We start from the raw sequence: 23,706 nt of genomic DNA, 5'->3' as shown, positions 1-23,706 counted from the left end.
CATCGCAGCGCTGCTTCCAACTCCTGATTAGCCCGCTCTGGTTGGCCATTAGTCTGGGTTGGAAACTTGAAGAGAGACTCACCATGGCCCCTAGAGCATTACAGAAGTCTATCCATAGCTGGGAAACAAACTGGGGCCCGCGGTCAGTCCTGGGGGATACCATGTAGCCTGAAGACATGGATAGTCACAAGGTCTGCAGTCTCATGGGCTGTATGATGGTCAGGATGGTAGTTTTACCTTGTGAGGGAGGCAAACCAGTGACGAAGTCTAAGGCAATGTGGGACCAGGGGCGGCTAGGAACAGGCAAGGGTTGCAGCAGGCTGGCAGGCAGATGGTGTGAAGCATTGCTCCTAGCGCATACAGTACAGGCATTGATGGGGGTTGGCTTCTATGGTTGGCCACCAGAAACGTCTCTTCAGCATTCCCAGGGTGCGATGTGTCTCTCCTGACCACTGCCTATACATACATACACACACATACATACATATATATATATATATATATATATATATATATATATATATATATATATATATATATATACATATACACTATGCTTTCTGTATCATTAAACTAAGAAGCTTTCACTGAACGATGGTGTCTGTGTGACTTCTTCCTGGTACCAGACAAGAGGGAATGAACCAGAGCAGGGTCCAAATTCTGGTTCTGTCTGGTATCGGACAAAGAACTTAACAATTTGGTATTGTAATATTTCATATATTTATATAAATATATATATCGATATATAATATCGATATATATATCGATCACCGAGCTGTTAATCATCGAAAGCTCTGAAATCGATTAGTAATCGTCTCCTCCGTTGCTCTGTGCTCGACCTCCTCAATGGACGCCGTGGACTTGTTCAAGAGGCTTGGATCTGGCGCAAAGTTTGATTTTAAAAGATTTGGCAGAGATGCGGAAAGATTTAAGGTGATGTCTTGATATATTCCGGCCTTGTTTTTCATGTGGTAGTCGTATTTTACAGAAGTGCTGAAATTCTTGAGGTAATTTTTTTTGAAAAGCAAAGTCGTTTAGGCTAACATGGCTAACAAACGTGTCTCCATTCTGCGTGGTGTTTACATGCCGAGTTAGCTAGCCTGCTAACTCAGCTGCACAGGGAGAACTTATTCATTAGTTTTGCACTTACTTTTTGATTTTAAAGTGATTCATTTCTATCAGAAATATTTGTCAAGCATTATGTTTGAGTAACGCAGAGCAGCAAGCCTTTTTTTAAGCGAGCTGAACTGAGCTGAACTGAGAGAAACTTTTTTTTGGGGAGTCCTTTTTTTGTAAATTGTCGTGGATTCTCAGGACCTTAAATACGACCATCCCTATGTAGCTAGGTTTATAGAAGTAAATAAAACACCTCAGTTTCCCCACTCCTCTTCCTCAGCTTGGCTGTGATGTTATTGCATTTCAGTACTTTTTCATTGTTTAAACACACTAAATACGTTTAACCGTGTTTTATTTAATTCCTCTGAACTTTCTATCCTTTTTCCTGCCTCTATGAAACAGGTGGTGAGGTCTCAGAACAAAGAGATCGCCAACCCTTTGGCCGATATTGGCTTCTTTGGCAAAACCAGAGACGAGCCAGCTGAAGACTCTAGATGTGATGATGATGATGATGATGATGATGATGAGCACGGGTCAGAAGAAGATAACCTGACCATCGCGGATGAATCCCTGCGCAAGCCGAAAAGAAAAAAGAAAGAGAATAAAAGAAAAACTCAGGGTAAAAGACGAACATGAGCTGGTTATTCATTATGAATGTCTGTAATGCTGCTGTAGAAACTTAAGTCATTATAGCTGTCCCCCTCGCTCATTTCTATTAATGCACAGATTCAGAAGACGAGAGTAATGATGATGATGATGATGATTCAGAGCAGACAGGGATTCGGTGGATGTCTTCACAAGACAAGAAGGCGAAAGGACCGAAGAAAAAGACCACAGACGGACCATCAATAAAGAGATTAAAGCAGCTGCATAGAGAGAAGGTAGGGAAAGCATCTAATGTTCAACCGTGTTATCTGTGACCTGAAATACATCTGAGATGTGCCGTGTCCTTACGATGTAGTGATAGAGCAGAAGTGCGAACATCTACGGTTTAGCCGTAGTATTGATGTTATTTTTTTGAGTTAAAGCAGCATCAGTTCAAGCTCAGATCACTGATCGCTTGTTCACTGAAGGGGAAAGGACGGCAGATTTGAAAAGCGTGTTTGTGCTTACTTTTGCTTTGCGCTGATGTTCTCTAGGTAAATCTTTGACCTGTGAATACACGAAGCTCAATCTTGTAAGCTAATGGAAACGGCAATGATTTTGCATGCCTGTGTCGATAAACAGGTTGTTCAATGTCATGTGACGTCTTCGCAACATGCTTTCAGCGAAAGCCCTCTTCGATTCACGTACAGCTGAAGGGTCTCGTTTACCAACAAACATGACTGCGAAAGACAATTGTGTGCAATTGCAATTTCGCCAATTTTGTGTACAAAGTCGCAGCAAAATCAAGCCTTTTTGGCTGCAACAGTCACAAAAAACTCAGTGAAATGCTGTATGGACTGTACAAAAATTAATAATTGCATAGATAATCTTATTACGCTCACCTGGTTCCTTGTACATACAATAATTTCTGCAGTTTTCGGTTCATATTAGTTTCACCCACACCTAAATGCTGTTAGTGTGGAGCTGCTCTGTCTTTTTCTTATTGTTTTTCTGCGTGCTCGGATTTTCTGGTCAGTAATCTTGTTTGGTCTGAACGTCTCAGCTCAATCAGATCCGGCATCAGAACAGGATTAACGTGCATGGCACCGACGTCCCAGACCCTCTCAGCACGTTCGAGGAGCTTCAGCAGGAGTACGAGCTGGATTCCCGGATCATTCAGAACATCAGAGCAGCTGGCTTTCAGACCCCTACGCCCATTCAGATGCAGGCCATCCCTCTCATGATGCACGTAAGTCAACGTCTGTTTGTTTGTCTGACGGATTACTCAGGGCGCACTATTCACGTGAGTAAATTGCCCGAGGTTCTTTGTACTTCATTACTTCTATCGTACTTGACCTGAAAATACATTACCATACATGTGTTTTGGATGTAAAGTGTCGAGCACTCCAGCTGCTTAACATACATGTTGAGGGTGCTATAATAATAACTGTAGTAGGAAATTTATTTTACGTCAGCATTTCAGTACCCTCTGACCCTATATATAAGCATATTCAATCTTAAAGTAACATTCCTTGACCATTAAGCTTGTGTGATGGTGCTTTTTCCCTGCTCACAATTTAATAGTCCAGGAAAACAGAAAAGTGATCATTTAAACTATTTTAAGTGTAAGGACCGGGAGGGAGGGTGTAATAATATTACCAGCTGTGCAGTCGGGAACTGCTTGTTGGCAGTGTCGGTTACAAAAACTCTCTTTAGGTTTTTAGGATTTTTAGGTGATTCTGCAGCATTTTACAGTAAAAAGGTACATTCCTTATATAATTACACTTGCCTAATGGTAGCTAAGTCGAACATAAGTTGATGCATTTAAATTTAAAAAAAGGTCGACCTATTAATTGGTTTTGCCACACTGACACGGTGGTGTCATTATACAGTCCGAGAGCGGCCTCTAGAGGCGAAATAAAAAACTCATTAAAAAAAAAAACTATACCTGACAAATTTTATTGTAATTTGGAGCGTTATGTTTTTGGTTCGGTTTGGATGTATATATTTTTTTTATTTACTTTAATATTTATTAATAGTTAATATATTTATTTCCTTTAGAAAAGGTACAATACGTTTTCATGGTACAGTCAGTACTGTTTATTTTTGTAATAAATATTTTACTTTGAGTGTTATGTTTTCAGTCAGTATCGATGTTAAAAACCGTTGTTAATGTTATCGTTAATCGGTTGATTAATCGGTTATCGGCAGGTATCGGACTTCGTTAATCGATAAATAGGAGGAAGGGGGCGGGACTTCCAGGCTGCAGATTAATTCTTGGTTCAAAACACATTTTTGTAATATATTATTTAAAGGGTTAACATGTTTTTCTTGTGCACTTCAGAGACGAGAAATCCTGGCGTGTGCCCCCACAGGCTCGGGGAAAACCATAGCGTTCTGCCTGCCCGTGTTGGCGCATCTCCGTCAGCCGCTCAACAAGGGTTTCAGAGCGCTCATCGTAGCACCCACGAGAGAGCTGGCCAGCCAGGTGAGACCTTAACACACCAGTGTTGAAACGCTCTGATATTTAAAGGCAACACGTTTCCAAGCGGTAACGTAAACCGTTCTTTCCGCGGTTCCTCGTAGACGTACAGGGAGCTGCTGAAGCTGTCCGAGGGAGTGGGCTTCAGGGTTCGCATGATTAACAAAGGAGTGGATGCAGCCAAAAAATACGGTCCCAAGTCAGCCAAGAAGTTTGGTAAGTCTTCATGCGTTTTAAATAAAAATGTGTGGTGATGATTTCCCCTAACATTTGGATTGGTTTTTTGAGTTTCGTTCCTTCAACGACTCGATGCAGTGCAGGTAATTTTGCGGTGAAATTTCTTTCTCAGACATATTGGTGACGACACCAAACAGGCTGATCTACCTGCTCAACCAGGAGCCTCCAGCTGTTGATCTCGGCAGGTCGGTCTACTTCAGGACTTTCACAATCCAGACCAAAGAGTCCAAAATGGACGCTAACATGGAAACACAGTAAACGAAGGAATATAATTAGGGCTGTTGTTTGTGGGTTGCTCAGTGTGGAGTGGTTGGTGGTGGACGAGTCCGATAAGCTGTTTGAGGACGGTAAGACCGGCTTCAGGGAGCAGCTGGCGACCATCTTCCTGGCCTGCACCTCTCCCAAAGTCCGCCGCGCTCTCTTCAGTGCCACTTTCACCACAGAGGTCGAGCAGTGGTGCAAACTCAATCTGGACAATCTCGTCTCTGTTAACATCGGACCCAGGTATGAAAGACGTGCGCGTCTCCTTTAGTAGACCGGGCTGTTTAACGTTTTCTAAGCGTCTCAAAGGCTAAGCAGTATTGTGGTGTTATTACACCGAAGTATTTCTGGATGGATGGATGGTTATACATTACTAGAAGTTTTAGCTGTCCTAAAGAAGTGAGCTCTCACCATTTAATCATCATTTTCAGCTCTCTGTGAGCTTATCTCGATTTGGCAGGAATTTTTAGTTAAACATTTAGACGTTTCGAAGGCCCGGTGTCATCGATGCTATATCCTTACGTTGTTTCCGTCCACAGGAACTCCGCGGCAGAGACGGTCGAGCAGGAGCTTCTGTTTGTCGGTGCAGAAAATGGCAAGATGCTCGCTATAAGGGACATGATCAAGAAGGTTCGTGAGAATTTGGACGCCTACGATGGGCCACAGAGATGATCGGACTTGTCGTGTACAATAGAGATGATTAGATTTTTGGTTACTACAAACCCCTCATGCATCTTCTCAACTCTTGTATGCAGGGCTTTCTGCCTCCCGTGCTGGTGTTCGTGCAGTCCATAGAGCGGGCCCGAGAGTTGTTCCATGAGCTGGTGTACGAGGGCATCAATGTGGATGTGATTCATGCAGGGCGCACACAACAACAGGTTAGTCAAGGAAGAAAAGAGTCATGCGTGTGATCTTTCTAAAGAATTTACAGCGCCCTCCACTAATATTGGCACCCTTGGTAAATATGAGCGAAGAAGGGCTGTGAAAAATTGTCTTTATTGTTTGATCTTTTGTTAAAAAAAAAAACAACAACTTTCTTAAATATAGGTGTGCAACAATTATTGGCACCCTTTTAGTCAATTATTTGTACTAGCTCTCTTTGACAAGATAACAGCTCTGAGTCTTCTCCTATAACGCCTGATGAGGTTGGAGAACACATGGCGAGGGATCTGAGAGCGTTCCTCCGTACAGAATCTCTCCAGATCCTTCACATGTCGAGGTCCACGCTGGTGGACTCTCCTCTTCAGTTCACCCCACAGGTTTTCTATGCGTTTCATGTCAGGGAACTGGGATGGCCATTGTAGGACCTTTATTTTGCGGTGCCAATCTAAGTGGAGGGCACTATATGTTAACCCTAACCCTAACCTAGTCTGGATGCCATGTCAGCAGTGGCAAACAACATGCAAGTGCGGAAACGCCTGCAAATACAGCAAGCAGAAGCAACACTCTCAACACTCTAAGTGCACAAACACACTCGCAATATTTTATAGGTATTAGCAGGTGTACAGGACTTTATAACTTTTGTATATCAAATAATATAAGGGAACATTTACGCAGCGCAGGTTTTCAGACCGTAAACAATGTCAGTGATTCCCCTGCAGGAAGCTGATTCATTTTGACACGAAAAACTAATTAGCTCAGTTTGACTCTCTCTGTGTATGGGCGAGTTCTGTATAACTCGCAGTACAAAATGTATCCGTGACTAGAAGGAAAAAGGTGTGGTGTTTTATGTTGTGTTTAGAGAGAGAACGTGGTGAACAGCTTCCGTGCCGGTAAGATCTGGGTGCTCATCTGCACAGCGCTCATGGCTCGAGGGATTGACTTCAAAGGCGTCAACCTGGTGATAAACTACGACTTTCCTACGAGTGCCGTGGAGTACATTCATCGCATAGGTTAGTCAGAACCTCGAGCTGTGCACTGATGATTTAAATTTATTTTTTTTCTTCTTATATAAAATATGCAGATGTGTGCAGAAGTTTGCAACCCCCATGGGTTAAAATAAACTCTGACAGAAAGTGTGTTAGGAAGGTTTTGAGCCACCAGAACAGCTTCAGTGCACCTTGGCACATATTCGACAAGTCTCTGGAGCCGTACTGGAGAAATGAACACTTCATCGAAATGATTAGTGGTGATGGAAGGTGCTGTCTAATACAGCCCATAATACCCCATCGGTCTCCCAGAGCTCCCACTGGTTTGAGATCCGGTTATTGTGAAGCCATCGGATATGGTATACATCATTTTCTCATCAAAGCGTTCAGTTAACACTTGTGTCCTGTGGATGGGGGCGGAGTCATCGTTGACGAGACCACGCCCTTCGGTATAGAAACACTACATTATAGGTTAACGGTGAAATCAACATCAAATTAAAAGGCAAATCCGCACACTCCTGCTCTCGACTGTATAGTCTGCTTTAGGAGTGTTTAATCTCTTGGAAAATGTTCTGTTCATATCCAATTCATGCTTGAGTTTCTTAACTATTTATTCCTCTTTGGGATCTCGCCTTTCTCCAGGCCGCACAGGAAGAGCAGGTCATAAAGGGAAAGCCATTACGTTTTTCACAGAGGCCGACAAACCGCTCCTGCGCAGGTATTACTCATAAATTATTTATTTCATTTAATTAGGTTATTATAATATATTTTTTTTAAAGTACGACTGTTGACCTCTAACTATTTCATCTCTTTGTATGGTTTTTCTCACCAGCATTGCCACAGTAATAAAACAAGCGGGATGTCCTGTGCCTGATTACATGATTGGATTCAAGAAACTAAAAAGGTAGATTCCTGTATAAACGTATGATTTCTTGCAGAGTTAATCAGGATCGTATCAGCTGCCTGTTTGTTTGTTTGTTTGTTTGTTTGTTTATTTATTTTTCCCTCACCAGTTGAAATGCCAGGAAACCCATGGCTGGAATCATTTCTTTCTTTATCACTACTTACTTCCGTTTAAAAACTGTGCATAGAATATATATCCTGTGATATTTCTATAGGATTGGATAGTTCAGCGTCATGTTTAAAGACCTTTTTCTCTCCACAGCAAAGTGAAGCGGCATCTTGAGAAGAAACCACCGAGGAGGTCAACAATTCGCACAACGCCTCGGTTTCTCATGAAAAACAATCCCGGAAAAGTGAAAAGGTAGTGGTCTAAATTGTACTAAAGCACCTTGAAGAAGTATTCACACGCCTTGAGGTTTTCCCCAAGTTGTTACTTTAAAGTCTTATTATTAGATCAATTATATTCACTTTCATTTCTCATGAATAGTATAGTGTATATACAGTGCTTGAAACTACGCTCAGGTTCCTTTACATTGATCCATGAGATGTTTCTCAAAGGAGTTATCTGTAGACCTCAGAAAAACTCAGGCCATGAGAACTACGATTCTAGTCTGATCTGATTGGCCTAAATGCTCACTGAGAAAATCCCCATCCCCAGTCACCTGGCCCCTTTCACATTACCTGTCCCAAATCTCATCGACCTGATACAGAACATTGAAAACCTTAGATTGGGATGAAGGGTCCTTCCAAGGAGACAATAAGCCAGACACGTTGACATGCCAGGGCACCGAAATACCCCAATAACCCCAATAACGAAATACCCAAGAACATTACAGATCTAACACTTTATTGCGTAGTGGTCATTACAGTGGACCATTGTCTGGCTATTGCAAGGATTTCAATAGAATAACTGCAATAACTTTTTGAAAAATGTATATAAAAGTAAAATGAAGGTAAAATAATTTTTTATGCCTAAAGAGTAAAAATACAGAGGAGAAAAATCCTTGATCAGGATTTCATAATTCACGCATGAAAGGGTTAAACACAGCAGCTAAAAAAATTATTTATTTATTAATACAATATTTATTTAATACTGATTAAAAAGCATCTCGGGGAAATTCCTCAAGAAATCGCTCGAGAAAACGCCAAGAATACATTTCTGGAAATTCTAGACAAAAAGGGCGTCGACTTTGAAGATGTGAAAATATTAAATTATTTTTGATTTATTTTGGATTTTTTTTATTTATCACAACATAATTCCCATAGTTCCATTTGTGTTACTCCAGATTTTTGATGACTTCATCATTATTATTATTATTATAAAATGAGGAGAAATAAAGAATGTGTGTCTAAACTTTTCACAGGTTGTGTGTGTGTGTGTGTGTGTGTGTGTGTATGACTTAAACTCCCAGGACTGGCAAAAAGCTTCCCATACCTGCTTAGCTGTATACTTTGTATAAAAGCATCTGGCAAATGAGTAAATATACATTTTTTTAAAGAATGAATGTCCTAAAGTTTGATGTGTCCTCTGAACACGTTGTGTTTTGTTTTGTTTTTTTCAGGAAAAAGGGGAAAGCTGAGGCAAGCGCATGTGGAGGTGAACCGAATGACTCTAAGAAATAGCTGAGATTTTGATACATGATAATTGTAAAAAGAAATTGTCTAATAAAACTTTAAAATTTGATTCCCATTTCTGATTCTGATTTCTCTGAAGCGTGTAGAAATGTACAGATTCAAAATCCGAGAGAGGTAGTCATGAATTTTTATTTATTTATTTATTTATTTTTTGCTCAAATAAAGCATTTTCCCTTATGAATTAATCTGTAACATTTACATTACTGTAAAGCTGCATGGCCCTGAAACAACAAAAACAACAGCAAAAAAATAATCGGGGTGGAATGAGAGTATTAAAAAAAATGATCATCAGAGGCTTAAAGCATTAATATATAACATTTTTTGGGTTAATAACCAAATTTCTGAATCTGGATCTTCTGTGATGTGATGCAATATGATTTGATTTTCCTCCAAATGACCGTCTTTATCCAGAATCTGAGGCAGACCTGCCACTAATTTTTGTGTGAAGTTAACACAGAAAGATGATTTTAAAAGTATTAGACTTATGCCCAAATCTCCTTGCCAGCCAGATTTCTTATATGAATTATTACGCTTTTAAACACCAGGTTTTTTTTGTTTTTTTTTTTGTCCTGTGATCGTCACCTCGATTCATTTCAAATGGTTGCCTTTTAAATTGTTGTGTTGATCCAAATTTTCCAAGCTGGTACCCCTCTAAATATTCATTATTCTAATGATTTAAAATGTCAGGTTTTAGATTTCTGTACAGCTTGAAGGGGATAAAAAAGTATGACCATGCTTTATGCATCTACTTCTACTTCTTTAATATTCGTTCATTTATTCATTAATTCCCATGCCATAAATCCTTTTAGTTCTCAAGCCTAGTTCCTCTCTTTTTTTTTTTTTTGCCAATTAATCAAACATGTCTGGTATCACTTCTTTTTTTTTTCCCTTTGTGCCCGTTGAAGTATTACTTCTGTAAACTGTAAACATGTTGTTGTGCTCTCATGCAGAGGATTTCTATGATCAAAGCTCATTTTCTCATGAAGTAAAATCTAGATCAGTATGCGGGCGCTCGCTCGGAGCGTTAATCTGTGGGTTTGAGGTTTGACATAAAAGGCTGAAGACTAAAAGTGCATTCAGGAATTATTCACACTGCTCCAGATTTAAGTTTCTCCTTATTTAGTAAAACAAGTTTTTCATGCACTATTAGTTTATAAATGTCAATAATTATAATGTAATTGTGATGAACGTACTGATGTCTGATGTTACAGATGAGCATGTTAATGTTTTCTTTCTTTTCTCGGAAAAATGCATAAAAATGACTGAACTTTTTTTTTTTTTTTTTTTAACAAAACAATCTCAAATGTCATCTCAAATTTTGGTTTAATTTTGATTTAATTGGATCAAACTACCTCTTGCTGTGATGCATTAATTCCTAGATAATTACTCATTTATACGCTCATAAACATCTCATGTAAAAAAAACCACAGGCTTCCTGGGTGAGGAACAGAGAAGACGAGTCAACCACCGCATTATATATCTGCCTTGTGTTCTCACGAGCGCACATCTCTCACCACCACAACATCAGAGAAGCAACCCAAATTACCCTCTCTCTCACCAATTACCCGCTTCTTTTGTCTTTGTACATGATTTAAAATGACCGTGAAATTGGTTTTTAAGACTTTTGACTCGGTAATCCTCGCCCCATATGGGACTATAATTTCAAGCAGAAATCTTCAGCTGCTTCAAGGAGACTTCGGAATCGAAGACGCTTTAGTTGTTGATCGGATTCGAGGTTCAAGGATTTATTCGAGAAACTCGAGAGACTCAAGAAACTGGTGGCCAGGATGATGTTCAGGAAATGGTAAATAAAGATTTTCTTAAATAGTACGCAAATATAAAGTTATAAGTTTGAGTTCAACAGCATAAATGTGTTCAAATTCATAATATCCAGACAGTTATTCTAGTGAATCATTATTGAATGGAAATATAGCTTTTTCAACCTGATGTAGTGACTGAATTTGTTTTAGAATCGGACGTTTTTCTGTTTTGCTATGACACCAGTGCGCACTAGGCGGAGCTACGGTTTCCGCATTTGTGTTGGGTTTTCAAAGAACAATTTTTTACATTTTAAAATTTTTTTCTTTCAATAAAAATCCATTTCTATGTGCATATCCGTAAAGTTTTATTAGCTTGCTCGTCAGGACATCGTTCTGTTTGTTTGTTTAGTGACCGAACCGACCGGTCCTTTCCTTTTAAGACGTGAACAGATTGGACGTAGAAGCTTTATATAGTTGTTAAGGACTAAATGTGAATCATCCGATCTTAATCGTCGTTGCATGGGAATCATCTTTGAAACTTTAAACTCGTAGTTACTCAGCCGGCGTTAGTCTCGTGCGGAGTTCTGTGTGGTTTTACTCCAGAGCTCAAGGTGGAGCTGCTGAATTTGTGTTTGTTTTTATTCTGAGCTAGCTGTGCGCGATGGTAAGAACCAACGCCTTAAAGAAAATTCGTCAGCTTCTATCCTTAAATATATTCCAACTTTTATGTTAAACTTTGAAGATTATGCACATAGATGTGTATTATAAGTCCTAATTGTAGGAGTTATTCCAGGAGGTCTGCTTGACAGGAAGTCGTGGTTATCGAGCGTGGCCGTCTCGTTTTATTGCGAGTCTGTGAACAAATTTTTACATGAAAACTTCATATAGGTGTTAATTATCAATCATGGTGAAATATAACTGGACTATTTAACATTTTGCTATTCAGCATGTTCAGCAAGTTGAATATGTGCACTTTGAGTTTGATCTCCACATGCACATTTATTTATTTATTTATTTATTTTTGGCGTGGTGGGCCTAAATAGGCTTCAGACTGAATCTCCATCAATATTAAGTAAAAAAAAAAAAAAAAATAATAATATTTTTTTGATTTATTTACGCTCAAAAATGCACAGCAAAGAGGCATGTTCTGTTTAATCCATCACTTTATTTCTTGTTTTTCTCAGTTACTACGAAACACATTCAACGATAAACATGCTAACCTGTTCATGCTAATCGAGAGTTAGCCGGCACTTTTACTGTTAATCACTGCGATATCTTACATGTTTACACTTCAGAAGGCTGCAACGTAACAGCTATAAAGCAGATAATATGAAACTAGAAATAGGAATCGTTTTCATTTCGATTCTTCGATTTTTACATTTATACGTTACATTTATATATTTAGCAGACACTTTTATCCGAAGCGACTTACGTCTGAGGAAATACAAGCAAAGCGAATTTTTAAGAATTCGATTGGCTAACAAAGTCAAATAAAGAAATAACATGCAATTTGAGCTTGATTCTTGTGTAATGGTGAGTTAGTGCACTGGAAACTAAACGCAACTTGAAGAAAACAATTTGGGGGAAGGAGGAAGGGAAGATTTCAAGAGATGCGTCATCTTAGAAATGCTGCTACTGCTACTACTACTACTACTACTACTACTACTAATAATAATAATTCTGTTGAATCAGGGGTCCAGGGTGTCAAAAACCCAACAATACACAGAACATCAGGAGCCCTTCAGCTCTGCTTTAACTGAAAAGGAAGAGGTGATCATACTGTTTTTTTCACCAATTCCATTGGTTTATAATGTCCTTGTTATTACATTATTCAACTAATAGATTTTATTCATTAATAACACAAAACAATTAAGGTAACATTAAAGCGCACTTTTTTTTAAAGCGCACAGGACTTTTTCCCCCCATGTTTTGTAGCTTCCAGTTCCGTGTGTCGATGACCCGATGCCTGAAAACGCCGTGGAGGTTTACGGAAACGAGGAATTCCCGCTGAGAAATCCGCTACCAGTAAGATTCCTTTTGTAATGGCTGCTCTTTTAAAACAAAATGGGGCTGTTAATTGATTTGTGCTCCAGTCACGTGCCTCCTATTGCATTCTGGGTACTGACCAGTGACCTGTTTGGGAAAAGAAACTACTACTGCTACTAGTACTACTATTACTATTGCTACTACTGCTACTACTACTGCTACTACTACTATTACTGCTGCTGCTGCTACTATTACTACTATTACTGCTGCTACTGCTACTGCTACTACTGCTACTACTACTGCTACTGCTGCTACTACTATTACTACTACTACTATTACTGCTGCTGCTGCTACTACTACTACTACTGCTACTGCTGCTACTATTACTACTATTACTGCTGCTACTGCTACTGCTACTACTGCTACTACTACTGCTACTGCTGCTACTACTATTACTACTACTACTACTACTGCTACTGCTGCTACTATTACTACTATTACTGCTGCTACTGCTACTGCTACTACTGCTACTGCTGCTACTACTATTACTACTACTACTATTACTGCTGCTACTGCTACTACTACTACTGCTACTACTACTACTGCTACTGCTGCTACTATTACTACTACTACTATTACTACTGCTACTATTACTACTACTACTGCTACTACTACTATTACTGCTGCTACTGCTACTACTACTGCTACTGCTGCTGCTACTACTACTACTACTATTACTACTACTACTACTACTATTACTGCTACTACTGCTACTACTACTACTGCTACTGCTGCTACTACTATTACTACTACTACTATTACTGCTACTACTGCTACTACTACTATTACTGCTGCTACTACTACTGCTACTGCTGCTACTATTACTACTACTACTATTACTGCTGCTACTACTATTACTACTACTACTATTACTGCTACTACTGCTACTGCTACTACTACTATTACTGCTGCTACTACTACTGCTACTGCTACTGCTGCTACTACTATTACTACTACTACTATTACTGCTATTACTGCTACTACTACTACTGCTACTGCTGCTACTACTATTACTGCTACTACTATTACTGCTACTACTGCTACTACTACTATTACTGCTGCTGCTGCTACTACTACTGCTACTGCTACTATTACTGCTGCTACTGCTATTGCTGCTACTACTAATTCTGTTGATTCAGGGGTCCAGGGTGTCAAAAACCCAACGATACACAGAACATCAGGAGCCCTTGAGCTCTGCTTTAACTGAAAAGGAAGCGGTGATCATACTATTTTTTTTTCACTAATTCCATTGGTTTATAATATCCTTGTTTTATAGATTTTATTCATTAATAACACAAAACAATTAAGGTAACATTAAAGCGCACAAATGTTGTTTTAACCTCACACAGGAATTTTAACGTAGGTCTTTCTTCCCCCATGTTTTGTAGCTTCCAGTTCCGTGTGTCGACGACCCGAAGCCTGAAAACACCGTGGAGGTTTATGGAAACGAGGAATTCCCGCTGAGAAATCCGCTACCAGTAAGATTCCTTTTGTAATGGCTGCTCTTTTAAAACAAAATGGGGCTGCTAATTGATTTGTGCTCCAGTCACGTGCCTCCTATTGCATTCTGGGTACTGACCAGTGACCTGTTTGGGAAAGGAAACATACTTTACTCGTGCTGCTTTATTTAATTTCCCTTTACATTGCAACGCGTCACTAACGTGGAGTCCGGCCTGAACGATGTATAACCGTAGAATCGATGTCGGTTTTAACTGCAGTTCTGTCCTCCATTCATGTATTTAGTGTGATCATATTAATCTGAATAATATCTGTTATGCTGACTTGTCTCTTTGTTTTGTTTTGATATTTCAGTGTGAAGAACCCCCTCAGGACGATGGTGGAAAATGAAAGTGACTTGGTGTCCGATTTAAAAACATTAAAAGTGTGAAAACATTAAGAACACGCAAATGCATTAAAACAGTCATTCTCAAATGAAACTGGTGTTAAATGTTACTTTTCAAATGATGTAGTATTTGGAATCGCAGCATTGTATTTCCCTGAGAAAAGAATTCACCTTTGTATAGCTGAGACTTGAGATTCCGCGGGTTGTAAACAAGGTGTGAGGGGCCGAGAACGAAAGCGGCTGAGATGGAATTTCACTTGCGGTATAAACAAGCTGTTAATCAGTAACTAAATTAAAACATTCGATAAAGTCAGTAAAAATGTACAGTACGCAGTTACAAGAGCGAGGGCTGCAAATCTGGTCTTGCTGACGGATCCTGCGAGTTTGAATGGATGCCATGGAACGACCATATGATTTGGTTTGACCTTAACAAACCCTAATCCTGGGAACACTGGGTGTGAGGCGGTAAAACACCCTTAAAGTCCATCTCACTCCATCTACTGGCACTACGGGAGAACCTGGCGCCAACCCATACGGACACTGGGAGAAAATGCCCAACGCTGCACACGAATCCGAGCTTAGGATCGAATCTGGAACCCTGGAGCCACTCTGCTTCTCATAAACAAACGTTTGTAATCAATTCCAGGGGTGTACTCACTTTCGTTGCCAGCGGTTTAGACATTAATGACTGTGTGTTGAGTTATTTTGAGGGCACAGCAAATTTACACTGTTACACAAGCTGCACACTCACTACTTTACATTGTAGCAAAGTGTCATTTCTTCAGTGTCGTCACATGAAAAGATCTCATCAAATATTTACTAACGTGAGGGGTGTACTCACTTTTGTGAGATACTGTCAGAACAGGAATCTGACACTACAGTGTAATTAAGTGAGAGTACAGGTATTCAATTTCCAATTAATACTCCAGTAAAGAATAAATAATACTTCATTATAATAACAAAGTTGAATTACTCGAGTGTTTCGCACGCGTTAAACCGAGTTCCCGTACCACCACGTCCTTGCCTCCTCCGCACTATTCACACTAACTCCTACTCTGGAGTTGTTGGTAGGAGGCCTGACGGGCTGGTACAAGGCAGACGTTCTCACAGAAAGCTTTTAGATTTGCAGCTGTAGTCTGTGTGCCTCCTGCTGGTATGCAAATGGAAGACGGACACAATGTCGAGAGTCAAAGCAGCCATCGATTGACAGCTGTCCACAGTGCCAGAACTTCTAGTAACTGAGTGAACTTTGCCATTTATTATTTTTTGTAGGCATCATTAAATGCAAATTCCTCCTTCCATAAATGTTAAAGAAATGTCTCCTAAGGAAAAAAAAATGTCATCGTATCAAGAATGATAAAGGAGCAGCGGTGGCTTGGAGGTTACGGCTCTGGGTGACTGATCAGAAGGTCGGGGGTTCAAGCCCCAGCACTGCCACTGTTGGGCCCTTGAGCAAGGCCCTTGACCCTCTCTGCTCCAGGGGGCGCTGTATCACGGCTGACCCTGCGCTCTGACCCCAACCTCCTAACACGCTGGGGTATGTGAAGAAAAGAATTTCACTGTGCTGTGACCAATAATGTTGTTAAACAACAACTTAAAAATCTGTTTATTATCAGTCTTAGTGTACACAATTGTTAAAGAAGTGACAAACCAATAATTTCATTTGTTGAAACAGCTCTGTGTGAGGTGTCTCGTTTTTTCCTTTTTTAAAATTACACAAATTGTGTCCTTTTTTTCTGCCATGTGATTGCAGTTGTACTGAGAGGATTTCAGACGGATCTTCATGCTTTCCTTTTCATATCGTATACACTAGATAAATAAAGAACAATAGTTTTTGTAATAAAATAGTTTACAAAATAACGATAATCACAGAGGGATATTTTTCCTTTCTTACTGGCATAATAGTAGTCCTGAATGTGTCATGGCCTCCCAGCGGTAGTTCCATTCCAGGACCACTAGAGGGCACCTGCGGTCCCCATGTAGAACTTCTTCTTCTGTTGTCTCCCTCATTTTCTGTGTAACCATACCCATGTGTTTGTTAGTTCCCCTGCTTGATTTGTGCTCTATTTAATTTCCCTGTTTTTTCCCCCTCAGGTGCTGGAGCATTATATCAAGTCAAGTTATGTTTTTGTTTCTCATTTTAATTACGCGTTTGGTATATACACTGTTTGTTTATATTTAGTATTTTTCTAGTTTTGTTTGTTTTTTTTTCTAGTTTTTTTCTGATTTCTGCATGTCCATCTGTCTCCCTGAACTCTCCATTGGGACAGAAAACATGTCTTAAATGTTGATGACCAGGGGGATTTTTTTTTTTGTTGTTGGCCTAACAGGACATTTGCAAGACAGAATTGTGTTTTCCAAAGCACATGTGGAATGCACACTTGTCTTAGTGTCTAAACATTTAAAATATGTATATCTTTTTGTAATGAGGAAAAAGCAAGCATGTTGCCTCTCTGTAAATGGCGATAATGAGCGTAAATAAAGAACAACAACAACAAAAAAGAGTATAGTTATAAACTTGGTTGAAGTGTGTAAGCTTTAATTAAAAGTTTATAGTGATTGAATTCATTATTTGTTTCCTCCATTACAATCATACCCAACCTGGTCAGACTGAGTGTCAATAGTGCTCTGTTAATGACTCTAGGTGATTATTCTTTGGAGTATAAATAAATCACAGTACTTTCACTTGAGTTTTTAAACATGGGGTAGTATGGCTAAACGGAAGCCCTTTCTCACAAAAAAAAAAAAAAAAAAAAACCCATCCAAGCCCAACTAAATCACCCCAAACCATGTGGCAAAATGTGTAATATTCCGATGAGACCAATTCCAAAAGGAATGATAATTCCATAATTATAAATGGTATGTTTGGTGCACAAAAACAAAACAAAACAAAAACCATCTCTAAAAAGAACACCATACCCAATGTGAAGCATGGTGGTGGCAGCATCATGCTCTAGGGCCGCTTTTCCTCAGACAGAACCGGGGCTTTTATCAAGGTGGAGGGAATCATGAATAGCTATAAATGCCAGTCGATTTTAGTGCAAAACCTTCCGCTAGTAAGCTGAAGAGGAAAAGGAATTTCACCTTTAAGCACGACAACGACCTAAAGCATACGTCCAGATCAGCAAAGGGATGGCTTAACCAAAAGAAGATCAATGTTATTGAATGACGTTGCCAGAGCCCAGACCTGAATCCAACTAAAACTCGGTGTGGTGACCTGAAGCGGGCTGTGAACAGGAGACGCCCTTACGATGTGATGGATCTAGAATGTTCTTGCACGAAAGAGTGGGAAAACATCGCCAAGTCAAGATGTGCCACGCTGCTCGACTGAGTGGTGTAATAAAATCAAAGTGTTTCAACAAAGAATTCATTTAGGGGATTGTTTTTTCACTTACTTTTTTAATGTTGTAATTTCACATCGAAGGTGGGAAACGTTCTGACATGATTTTCCTTGGTTTCTTTTTTTACATCGTAAAAACCTGCAATTTTAACACGGGCGTGTAGACTTTTTATATCCGTTGTATGGGAAACGTTTTGTTGGTCCTGCTTTCATGTGATTTGCAACCAGTGCAATAGCATGCTAGCAACCAGCTGATATTCCTTAGAGTGACGCTAAATGGTTGCTATACTATTGCAGGTGGTTGCTAGGTGGTTGCTATGCAAATGTTTTCTGTTGGAACATCAACCTTGCTGCAGGTTTCTTGCCGGTGCAGATTCTTGTGGATTTATTTACAAAAATTTTTTTATAGCTAACGCTTGAACTCTGATCGACAACTGAAGCTTCTTCCATTCTTACGCTTGCTTGATGAAACTGAGGATTTCTGCTGGAGTTCTCATGCAAATCTTTTCCCATATGATGCTATGAATACTAAACCGAAAGTCTCAAAAGGTAATTCCTTGCAGAAGTGTGAAAACAAAAGGGTTGTAGGTCAGAGTATATGGATTGTTAGTTGCTGTCCTGTTGAGGTGTGGTGTGAGATGTGTAGGTCTTTGCAGTCAAAACAGCATTTGCATTTGCACTGAAACGTACCTGTCTCTTCTGACAAGCAGGAAAACCAGAGGCTGTGGTTTTTTATTTCCTTTAAGAATTTTACCTGTATGATACCTGCGTCGGTCTGAGTAGTTTTTGTTCGCTCTGTCTGTCTAACAAAAATGAAACTAGAAACAACTAGAAAGTTGTGAACAAAATTTCATGTTGGCTTGACAGAGACCATTAAACAATGTAGGAGGTGGTTGCTAGGCAGTAGCTATGGTATTCCAGGTGATTGACAGGGTGTTGCTCGGTGGTTGTTATGGCATGCCAGTTGGTTTCTAGACTGTTGTTAGGTGGTTTCTATTCTACGCGTGAAGTTTGCTTAGGTGTTGCTAGGTGGTTGCGTTATCATCACAGCTGGTTGCTAGGTATTGCTACCACCTGGAATATCATAGCAAGCACCTAGCAACACCCCAGCAGCCAGCTGGATTAACAGAGCAACCACCTAGCAACTGCCCAGCAACATCCTAGTAACCACCTTCCATATTGTTCAGTGGTCTCTGTCAAGCCAGCATCAAAATTCATTCATAACCTTTATCCTGCTAGTTTAATTTCTGTTATTGATATGAAAATAGAACGACCAAAAAGTACACAGACCTACACACGGGTATTACACAGGTAAAACGAGACGTTCAAATGCTTAAAGGAAATGCAAAACACAGCTGGTGGGCTTCCTGCTTGTCAGAAAAGGCGTGTACTCTTCAATGCAAATGTAAATGTTGGTATTTAAAACACACACGCATACACATCTCTAGCCATACCTCGACAGGACAGCGGCACCTCACAATTCATATAATCTTACCTACAAACCTTTTGTGTTTGTACATCTGCACAGAATGACCTTCAGATGACCTTTAGATTAGTTTTTAAGACTTCGGGTTGAGTATTCATAGCTTCATATGGGAAAAGAACTTCCGAGTAGAAATCTTCAGTTTCTGCGAGGAAGCCTGAGAATGGAAGACGCTCCAGGTGTTCGTCGGAGTTCTAGGATCCGCTCAAATAAGTTCAGTAGAATCTGCTGGGGCAAGAAACTGGCAGACAGGATGATTTTCGTGCGCTGGTATGTAATGAATTCTGTAAACGTTACTTAAATATAACACTACAGGTTTGCGTTAAACGACATGTGTGTGTCCATAATTTGTTCAAAATCAGAATATCCATATAGTCATCATTACAACGGAGCGAAAAAAAAAAACTGACGTAGTACGTAACATGATTTTAGAGTCGAGTCTTCGTGCGTATTTCCGCTTCGTGCGTACTTCCGCTTCGTTGTACGTCAGGGTAGTAGGTGGTGCTCTGTTTTGTCCAGAACGCCGCAAAGAATGGTAAGCTAGATTTTTATGTATCCTTATATTTTTATCCTTAAATATACCTCAACTTCTATATGTATAGTTTTAACAATTTAACATAAATGTCTACTTTAATTCCTAATATTCATAGTCAATAGTCTTGCTATTCAGCATGCAAGTTTAATACGGCGGTTAGCTTGAGCTTTGACTTCGTCGCGCAGGCTTCGTCCTCGTGATGGCGGATAGGCCTCAACCTGAATCTCCGTCAATATTAAATAACAAACGATGATATTAGTTATAGTAAGTTCAGAATACTCAGCAAAGAGGCATATCGTGTTTCATTTTGCACTTTTTGGCTTGTTTGATTTTCATTTAGTGCTAAACTACTAAACATGCAGATGTCTACGCTAACACTCTACGCTGTGTTTGCTTCCTAACCGCGATGTTAGCGGTTCATTTAAACTGTGAGTCATTGTAGTACGTTAGTTACGTTTAAGTTTATACTACATAAGGGTGTGTAATGTAACGGCTATAAAGCAGTTAGAATGAAACTACGTGTATGAATCAATTTTATTCATATTTTTCCACGTTGAACTTTTTGAGATATATTTTAATACATTTTATACCTAGTTTTATTGTATAATCATTTGTATCATGTGGCGGATGTGGATCAGGCGGTAGAGCGGGTTGTCCACTAATCGTAGTGTTGGCGGTTCGATTCCCGGCCCGCGTGACTCCACATACCGAAGTGTCCTTGGGTAAGACGCTGAACCCCAAGTTGCTCCCGATGGCAAGTTAGCGCCTTGCATGGCAGCTCTGCTACCATTGGTGTGTGAGTGTGTGTGTGTGAATGGGTGAATGAGACACAGTGTAAAGCGCTTTGGATAAAAGCGCTATAAGTGCGCCATTTACCGTTTACTTAATACTGACGGAGATTCAGCTTGAGGCCTATCGACCAAGAGAAGAATCCTGTGTGATGAAGTCAAAGCTTAAACTAATTGACGTCTTGAACTCGCTTGACGAATAGCAAATGTTAAATATTTCCGTTAATAATGAACAACTATATGAAGCTTCTATGTCAATTTTCTTTTTTACAAACATACTGTTAGCATGGCTAATGAGGGTGTTGGGGCGAGTAGAAAATAGCTTAGACTACACCGTAATAACAAACAGCAGAAGGCACGCTTGTACCATCTGCTGTTCGGTCTGAGCTTCCTATAGTTGTTCATTTTCAATTTTCTTTTTCACAAACATACTGTAACATTAGTCATTCTTCTGTATTATAAACATGTCACTAAACACTAAATGTAGGTCTTATTTCTCTGTGTTCTGCAGCTTCCAGTTCAGTGTGTGGACGACCAAGCTGGATTAAATGGCGTGGTTATTTATGAGGACGACATTTTCCCCATCTCAAATCCCAGATCTCAAATCCCAGTAAGTTTCCTTATGTAATGCCTGCGCTCTTACAACAAAACGGGGCTGCTTCTCTCTCTCTCTCTTCTATTTTTCTCATTTTCATTCTAATAAATGACGGTAGCATTAAAAACACCAACAGTGTATTATTCCCACGCAGGAATTTTAACGTAGGTCTTTTTTTCCCCCCATGTCTTGTAGCTTCCAGTTCGGTGTGTGGACGACCCGATGCCTGAAAACGCCGTGGAGGTTTACGGAAACGAGGAATTCCCGATGAGAAATCAGCTACCGGTAAGTTTCCTTTTGTACTACTATTAATTTTTTTTTCTTATTTTCATTCTAATAAATGAAGTTAGCATTAAAAACACCAACAGTGTTTTATTCCCAGATAGAAATTTTAATGTAGGTCTTTTTCTCCATGAAAAGACCTAGATTTTATTCATTAATAACACAAAACAATTAAGGTAACATTAAAGCGCACAAATGTTGTTTTAACCTCACACAGGAATTTTAACGTAGGTCTTTCTTCCCCCATGTTTTGTAGCTTCCAGTTCCGTGTGTTGACGACCCGCTGGGTTTAAATGCTGTCGTAGCTACCGAAGATCAGACTTTCTCCATGCCAAATCAGCCACCTGAGAGTGTCCTCATTGTCTTACCCATTGTGAATACACATGTTTATATAGTTAGTGCGATCATATTAGTTGTAATATACTTATCATGAACGATTTTTGTTTTGTTTTATGATTTCAGGTTGTTGGAAATGGAGAAGAATCCGAATAAATACAATAAATGGCTGTAATAAGACTGTGTGTAATGTGTTGTTTGTGGTAAGCTAAGCCATTAGCTAATTAGCGACTCTGACTATCTACCCACATCTTTCTCCAACTCTTTACAGAATTCAAGCTCCGTTTTAGACTTCGTGTCACTTTGGTGTTGTAAGAGCTGCTACAGCCTATAGGAAAATGTGTAAGGAGCATTTTCATAATGGAGGTGGTGTTCACTTTAGAATAGCTCACTTTGTTCGTTGAGATCCAGGGCTCCAGATGGCCACTAAGATGGTCGCCAATGCGACTAACTTTTTAATTTTGCGGCCATGTTTTTTCTGCCAGTCGCCAGTGGCCACCGTTACCCACAAACAAAACTTAAAAACAAATAGAAATGACCATACGTGGTGTTGTGCTCGGCTACTGAACTCTCATCTCCTGTTGCGCCTGCATCTACCTGCCCTATCACGTGCACACCTGCCCTATCACGTGCACACCTGCATGGTTTCCAATAGATAAACTCCGCACTCTTGTCCTGCAGTGGTTGAAGCGTCGGCTGTATAGAGGAACAGAAACAGGTTTAACGTCACGTCTATCGGGTTAAAAAGTTCGGAAGTGTTAACTTTGTTAAAGGTGTTTGATTCAGTTCGATCTGGTTTAGTCCGTTGGAATGTGAATGTATCGAGTTATATGTAGGCTAGCTAACTGCGCAGTTAACTAACATTAGCCAGCTGAGAATGAAGAAAACGAAATGCGCAAACAAAAAATATCAGTAAACAAAGGCAGACAGTACAGAGGGGAAAGAAAAGGCAGTGTGAGGTAGCCGTTTAACAATGATATCATCATATGATATCACATCAGTATATTTTGGCTCCTGAAAATTTTATTTGGCGCCTAAATATTTTGGGTCTAGGAGCCTCCTAGATTTTTTTTTCTTCCTGGAGCCCTGAGATCATTTTAAAAAAATCACTTACCTGGGGAAGAGATGGCACCAGGATGCATTATGGGAAGAAGGCAAGATACAGTGTGATGCTCTGGGTAATGTTCTGCTGGGAAACCTCACATTCATGGGGATTTATTTTTATTTTTTTATTTATTTTACACGTACCACCTACCTAAACATTACTGCAGACCGAGTACGCCCCTTCATGGTAACGGTATCCCCTAACGGTAGTGGCCTCTTTCAGCAGGATAATGCGACCTGCAACACTGCAAAAATGGTTCAAGAACGGTTTGAGGAACACGACAAAGAGTTCAAGGTGTTGACTCGGCTTCCACGTTCCCCAGATCTCAATCCGATCGAGCGTCTGTGGGATGAGCTGTTTTGGAGGCACGAGGGGGACCTACACGATATTACGCAGGTGGTTTTAATGTTATGGCTGATCGGTGTATCTAATATAGAAAAAGAGCAGATCAGTGCAGTGCTGAAACATGTATGGTACAACACGTCTTTTTCTTTGTTAACCAGTGG

The 23,706-nt window shown here is 39.8% G+C and overlaps 1 protein-coding gene and 1 long non-coding RNA gene across 2 annotated transcripts; both read left to right on the top strand.

The window, feature by feature from the left end:
• Nucleotides 1-809: 809 nt before the first annotated feature.
• Nucleotides 810-9,136, top strand: ddx52 (DEAD (Asp-Glu-Ala-Asp) box polypeptide 52). The gene is made up of 15 exons (XM_053648042.1): nucleotides 810-933; nucleotides 1,519-1,735; nucleotides 1,843-1,997; nucleotides 2,765-2,950; nucleotides 4,046-4,189; nucleotides 4,288-4,399; nucleotides 4,533-4,605; nucleotides 4,721-4,924; nucleotides 5,221-5,311; nucleotides 5,437-5,559; nucleotides 6,423-6,573; nucleotides 7,192-7,267; nucleotides 7,382-7,453; nucleotides 7,715-7,813; nucleotides 9,015-9,136. The coding sequence occupies exons 1-15, from the start codon at nucleotides 847-849 to the stop codon at nucleotides 9,073-9,075; spliced, it is 1,851 nt and encodes a 616-aa protein (XP_053504017.1). The 5' UTR covers nucleotides 810-846; the 3' UTR covers nucleotides 9,076-9,136.
• An 8,952-nt stretch (nucleotides 9,137-18,088) lies between these two features.
• LOC128621972 (uncharacterized) lies at nucleotides 18,089-22,601 on the top strand. The gene is made up of 4 exons (XR_008388340.1): nucleotides 18,089-19,829; nucleotides 21,394-21,492; nucleotides 21,673-21,762; nucleotides 22,016-22,601. It is a non-coding gene; the product is annotated as an uncharacterized LOC128621972 (long non-coding RNA).
• Nucleotides 22,602-23,706: the final 1,105 nt, after the last annotated feature.

The sequence above is a fragment of the Ictalurus furcatus genome, chromosome 18 (assembly GCF_023375685.1).
Source record: "Ictalurus furcatus strain D&B chromosome 18, Billie_1.0, whole genome shotgun sequence".
Lineage (NCBI taxonomy): Eukaryota > Metazoa > Chordata > Actinopteri > Siluriformes > Ictaluridae > Ictalurus > Ictalurus furcatus.
The sequence above is the reverse complement of the archived record's forward strand: the minus strand, read 5'-3'. Positions and strand labels throughout refer to the sequence as shown.

What these genes read in the sequence shown, in the direction of transcription:
- ddx52 (XM_053648042.1), top strand. Translation starts at nt 847, where the DNA reads ATGGACGCCGTGGACTTGTTCAAGAGGCTTGGATCTGGCGCAAAGTTT. An exon ending in GAATAAAAGAAAAACTCAGG is followed by an intron (nt 1,736 to 1,842) that starts GTAAAAGACGAA and finishes ATTAATGCACAG; the next exon opens with ATTCAGAAGACGAGAGTAAT. An exon ending in TAAGGGACATGATCAAGAAG is followed by an intron (nt 5,312 to 5,436) that starts GTTCGTGAGAAT and finishes TCTTGTATGCAG; the next exon opens with GGCTTTCTGCCTCCCGTGCT.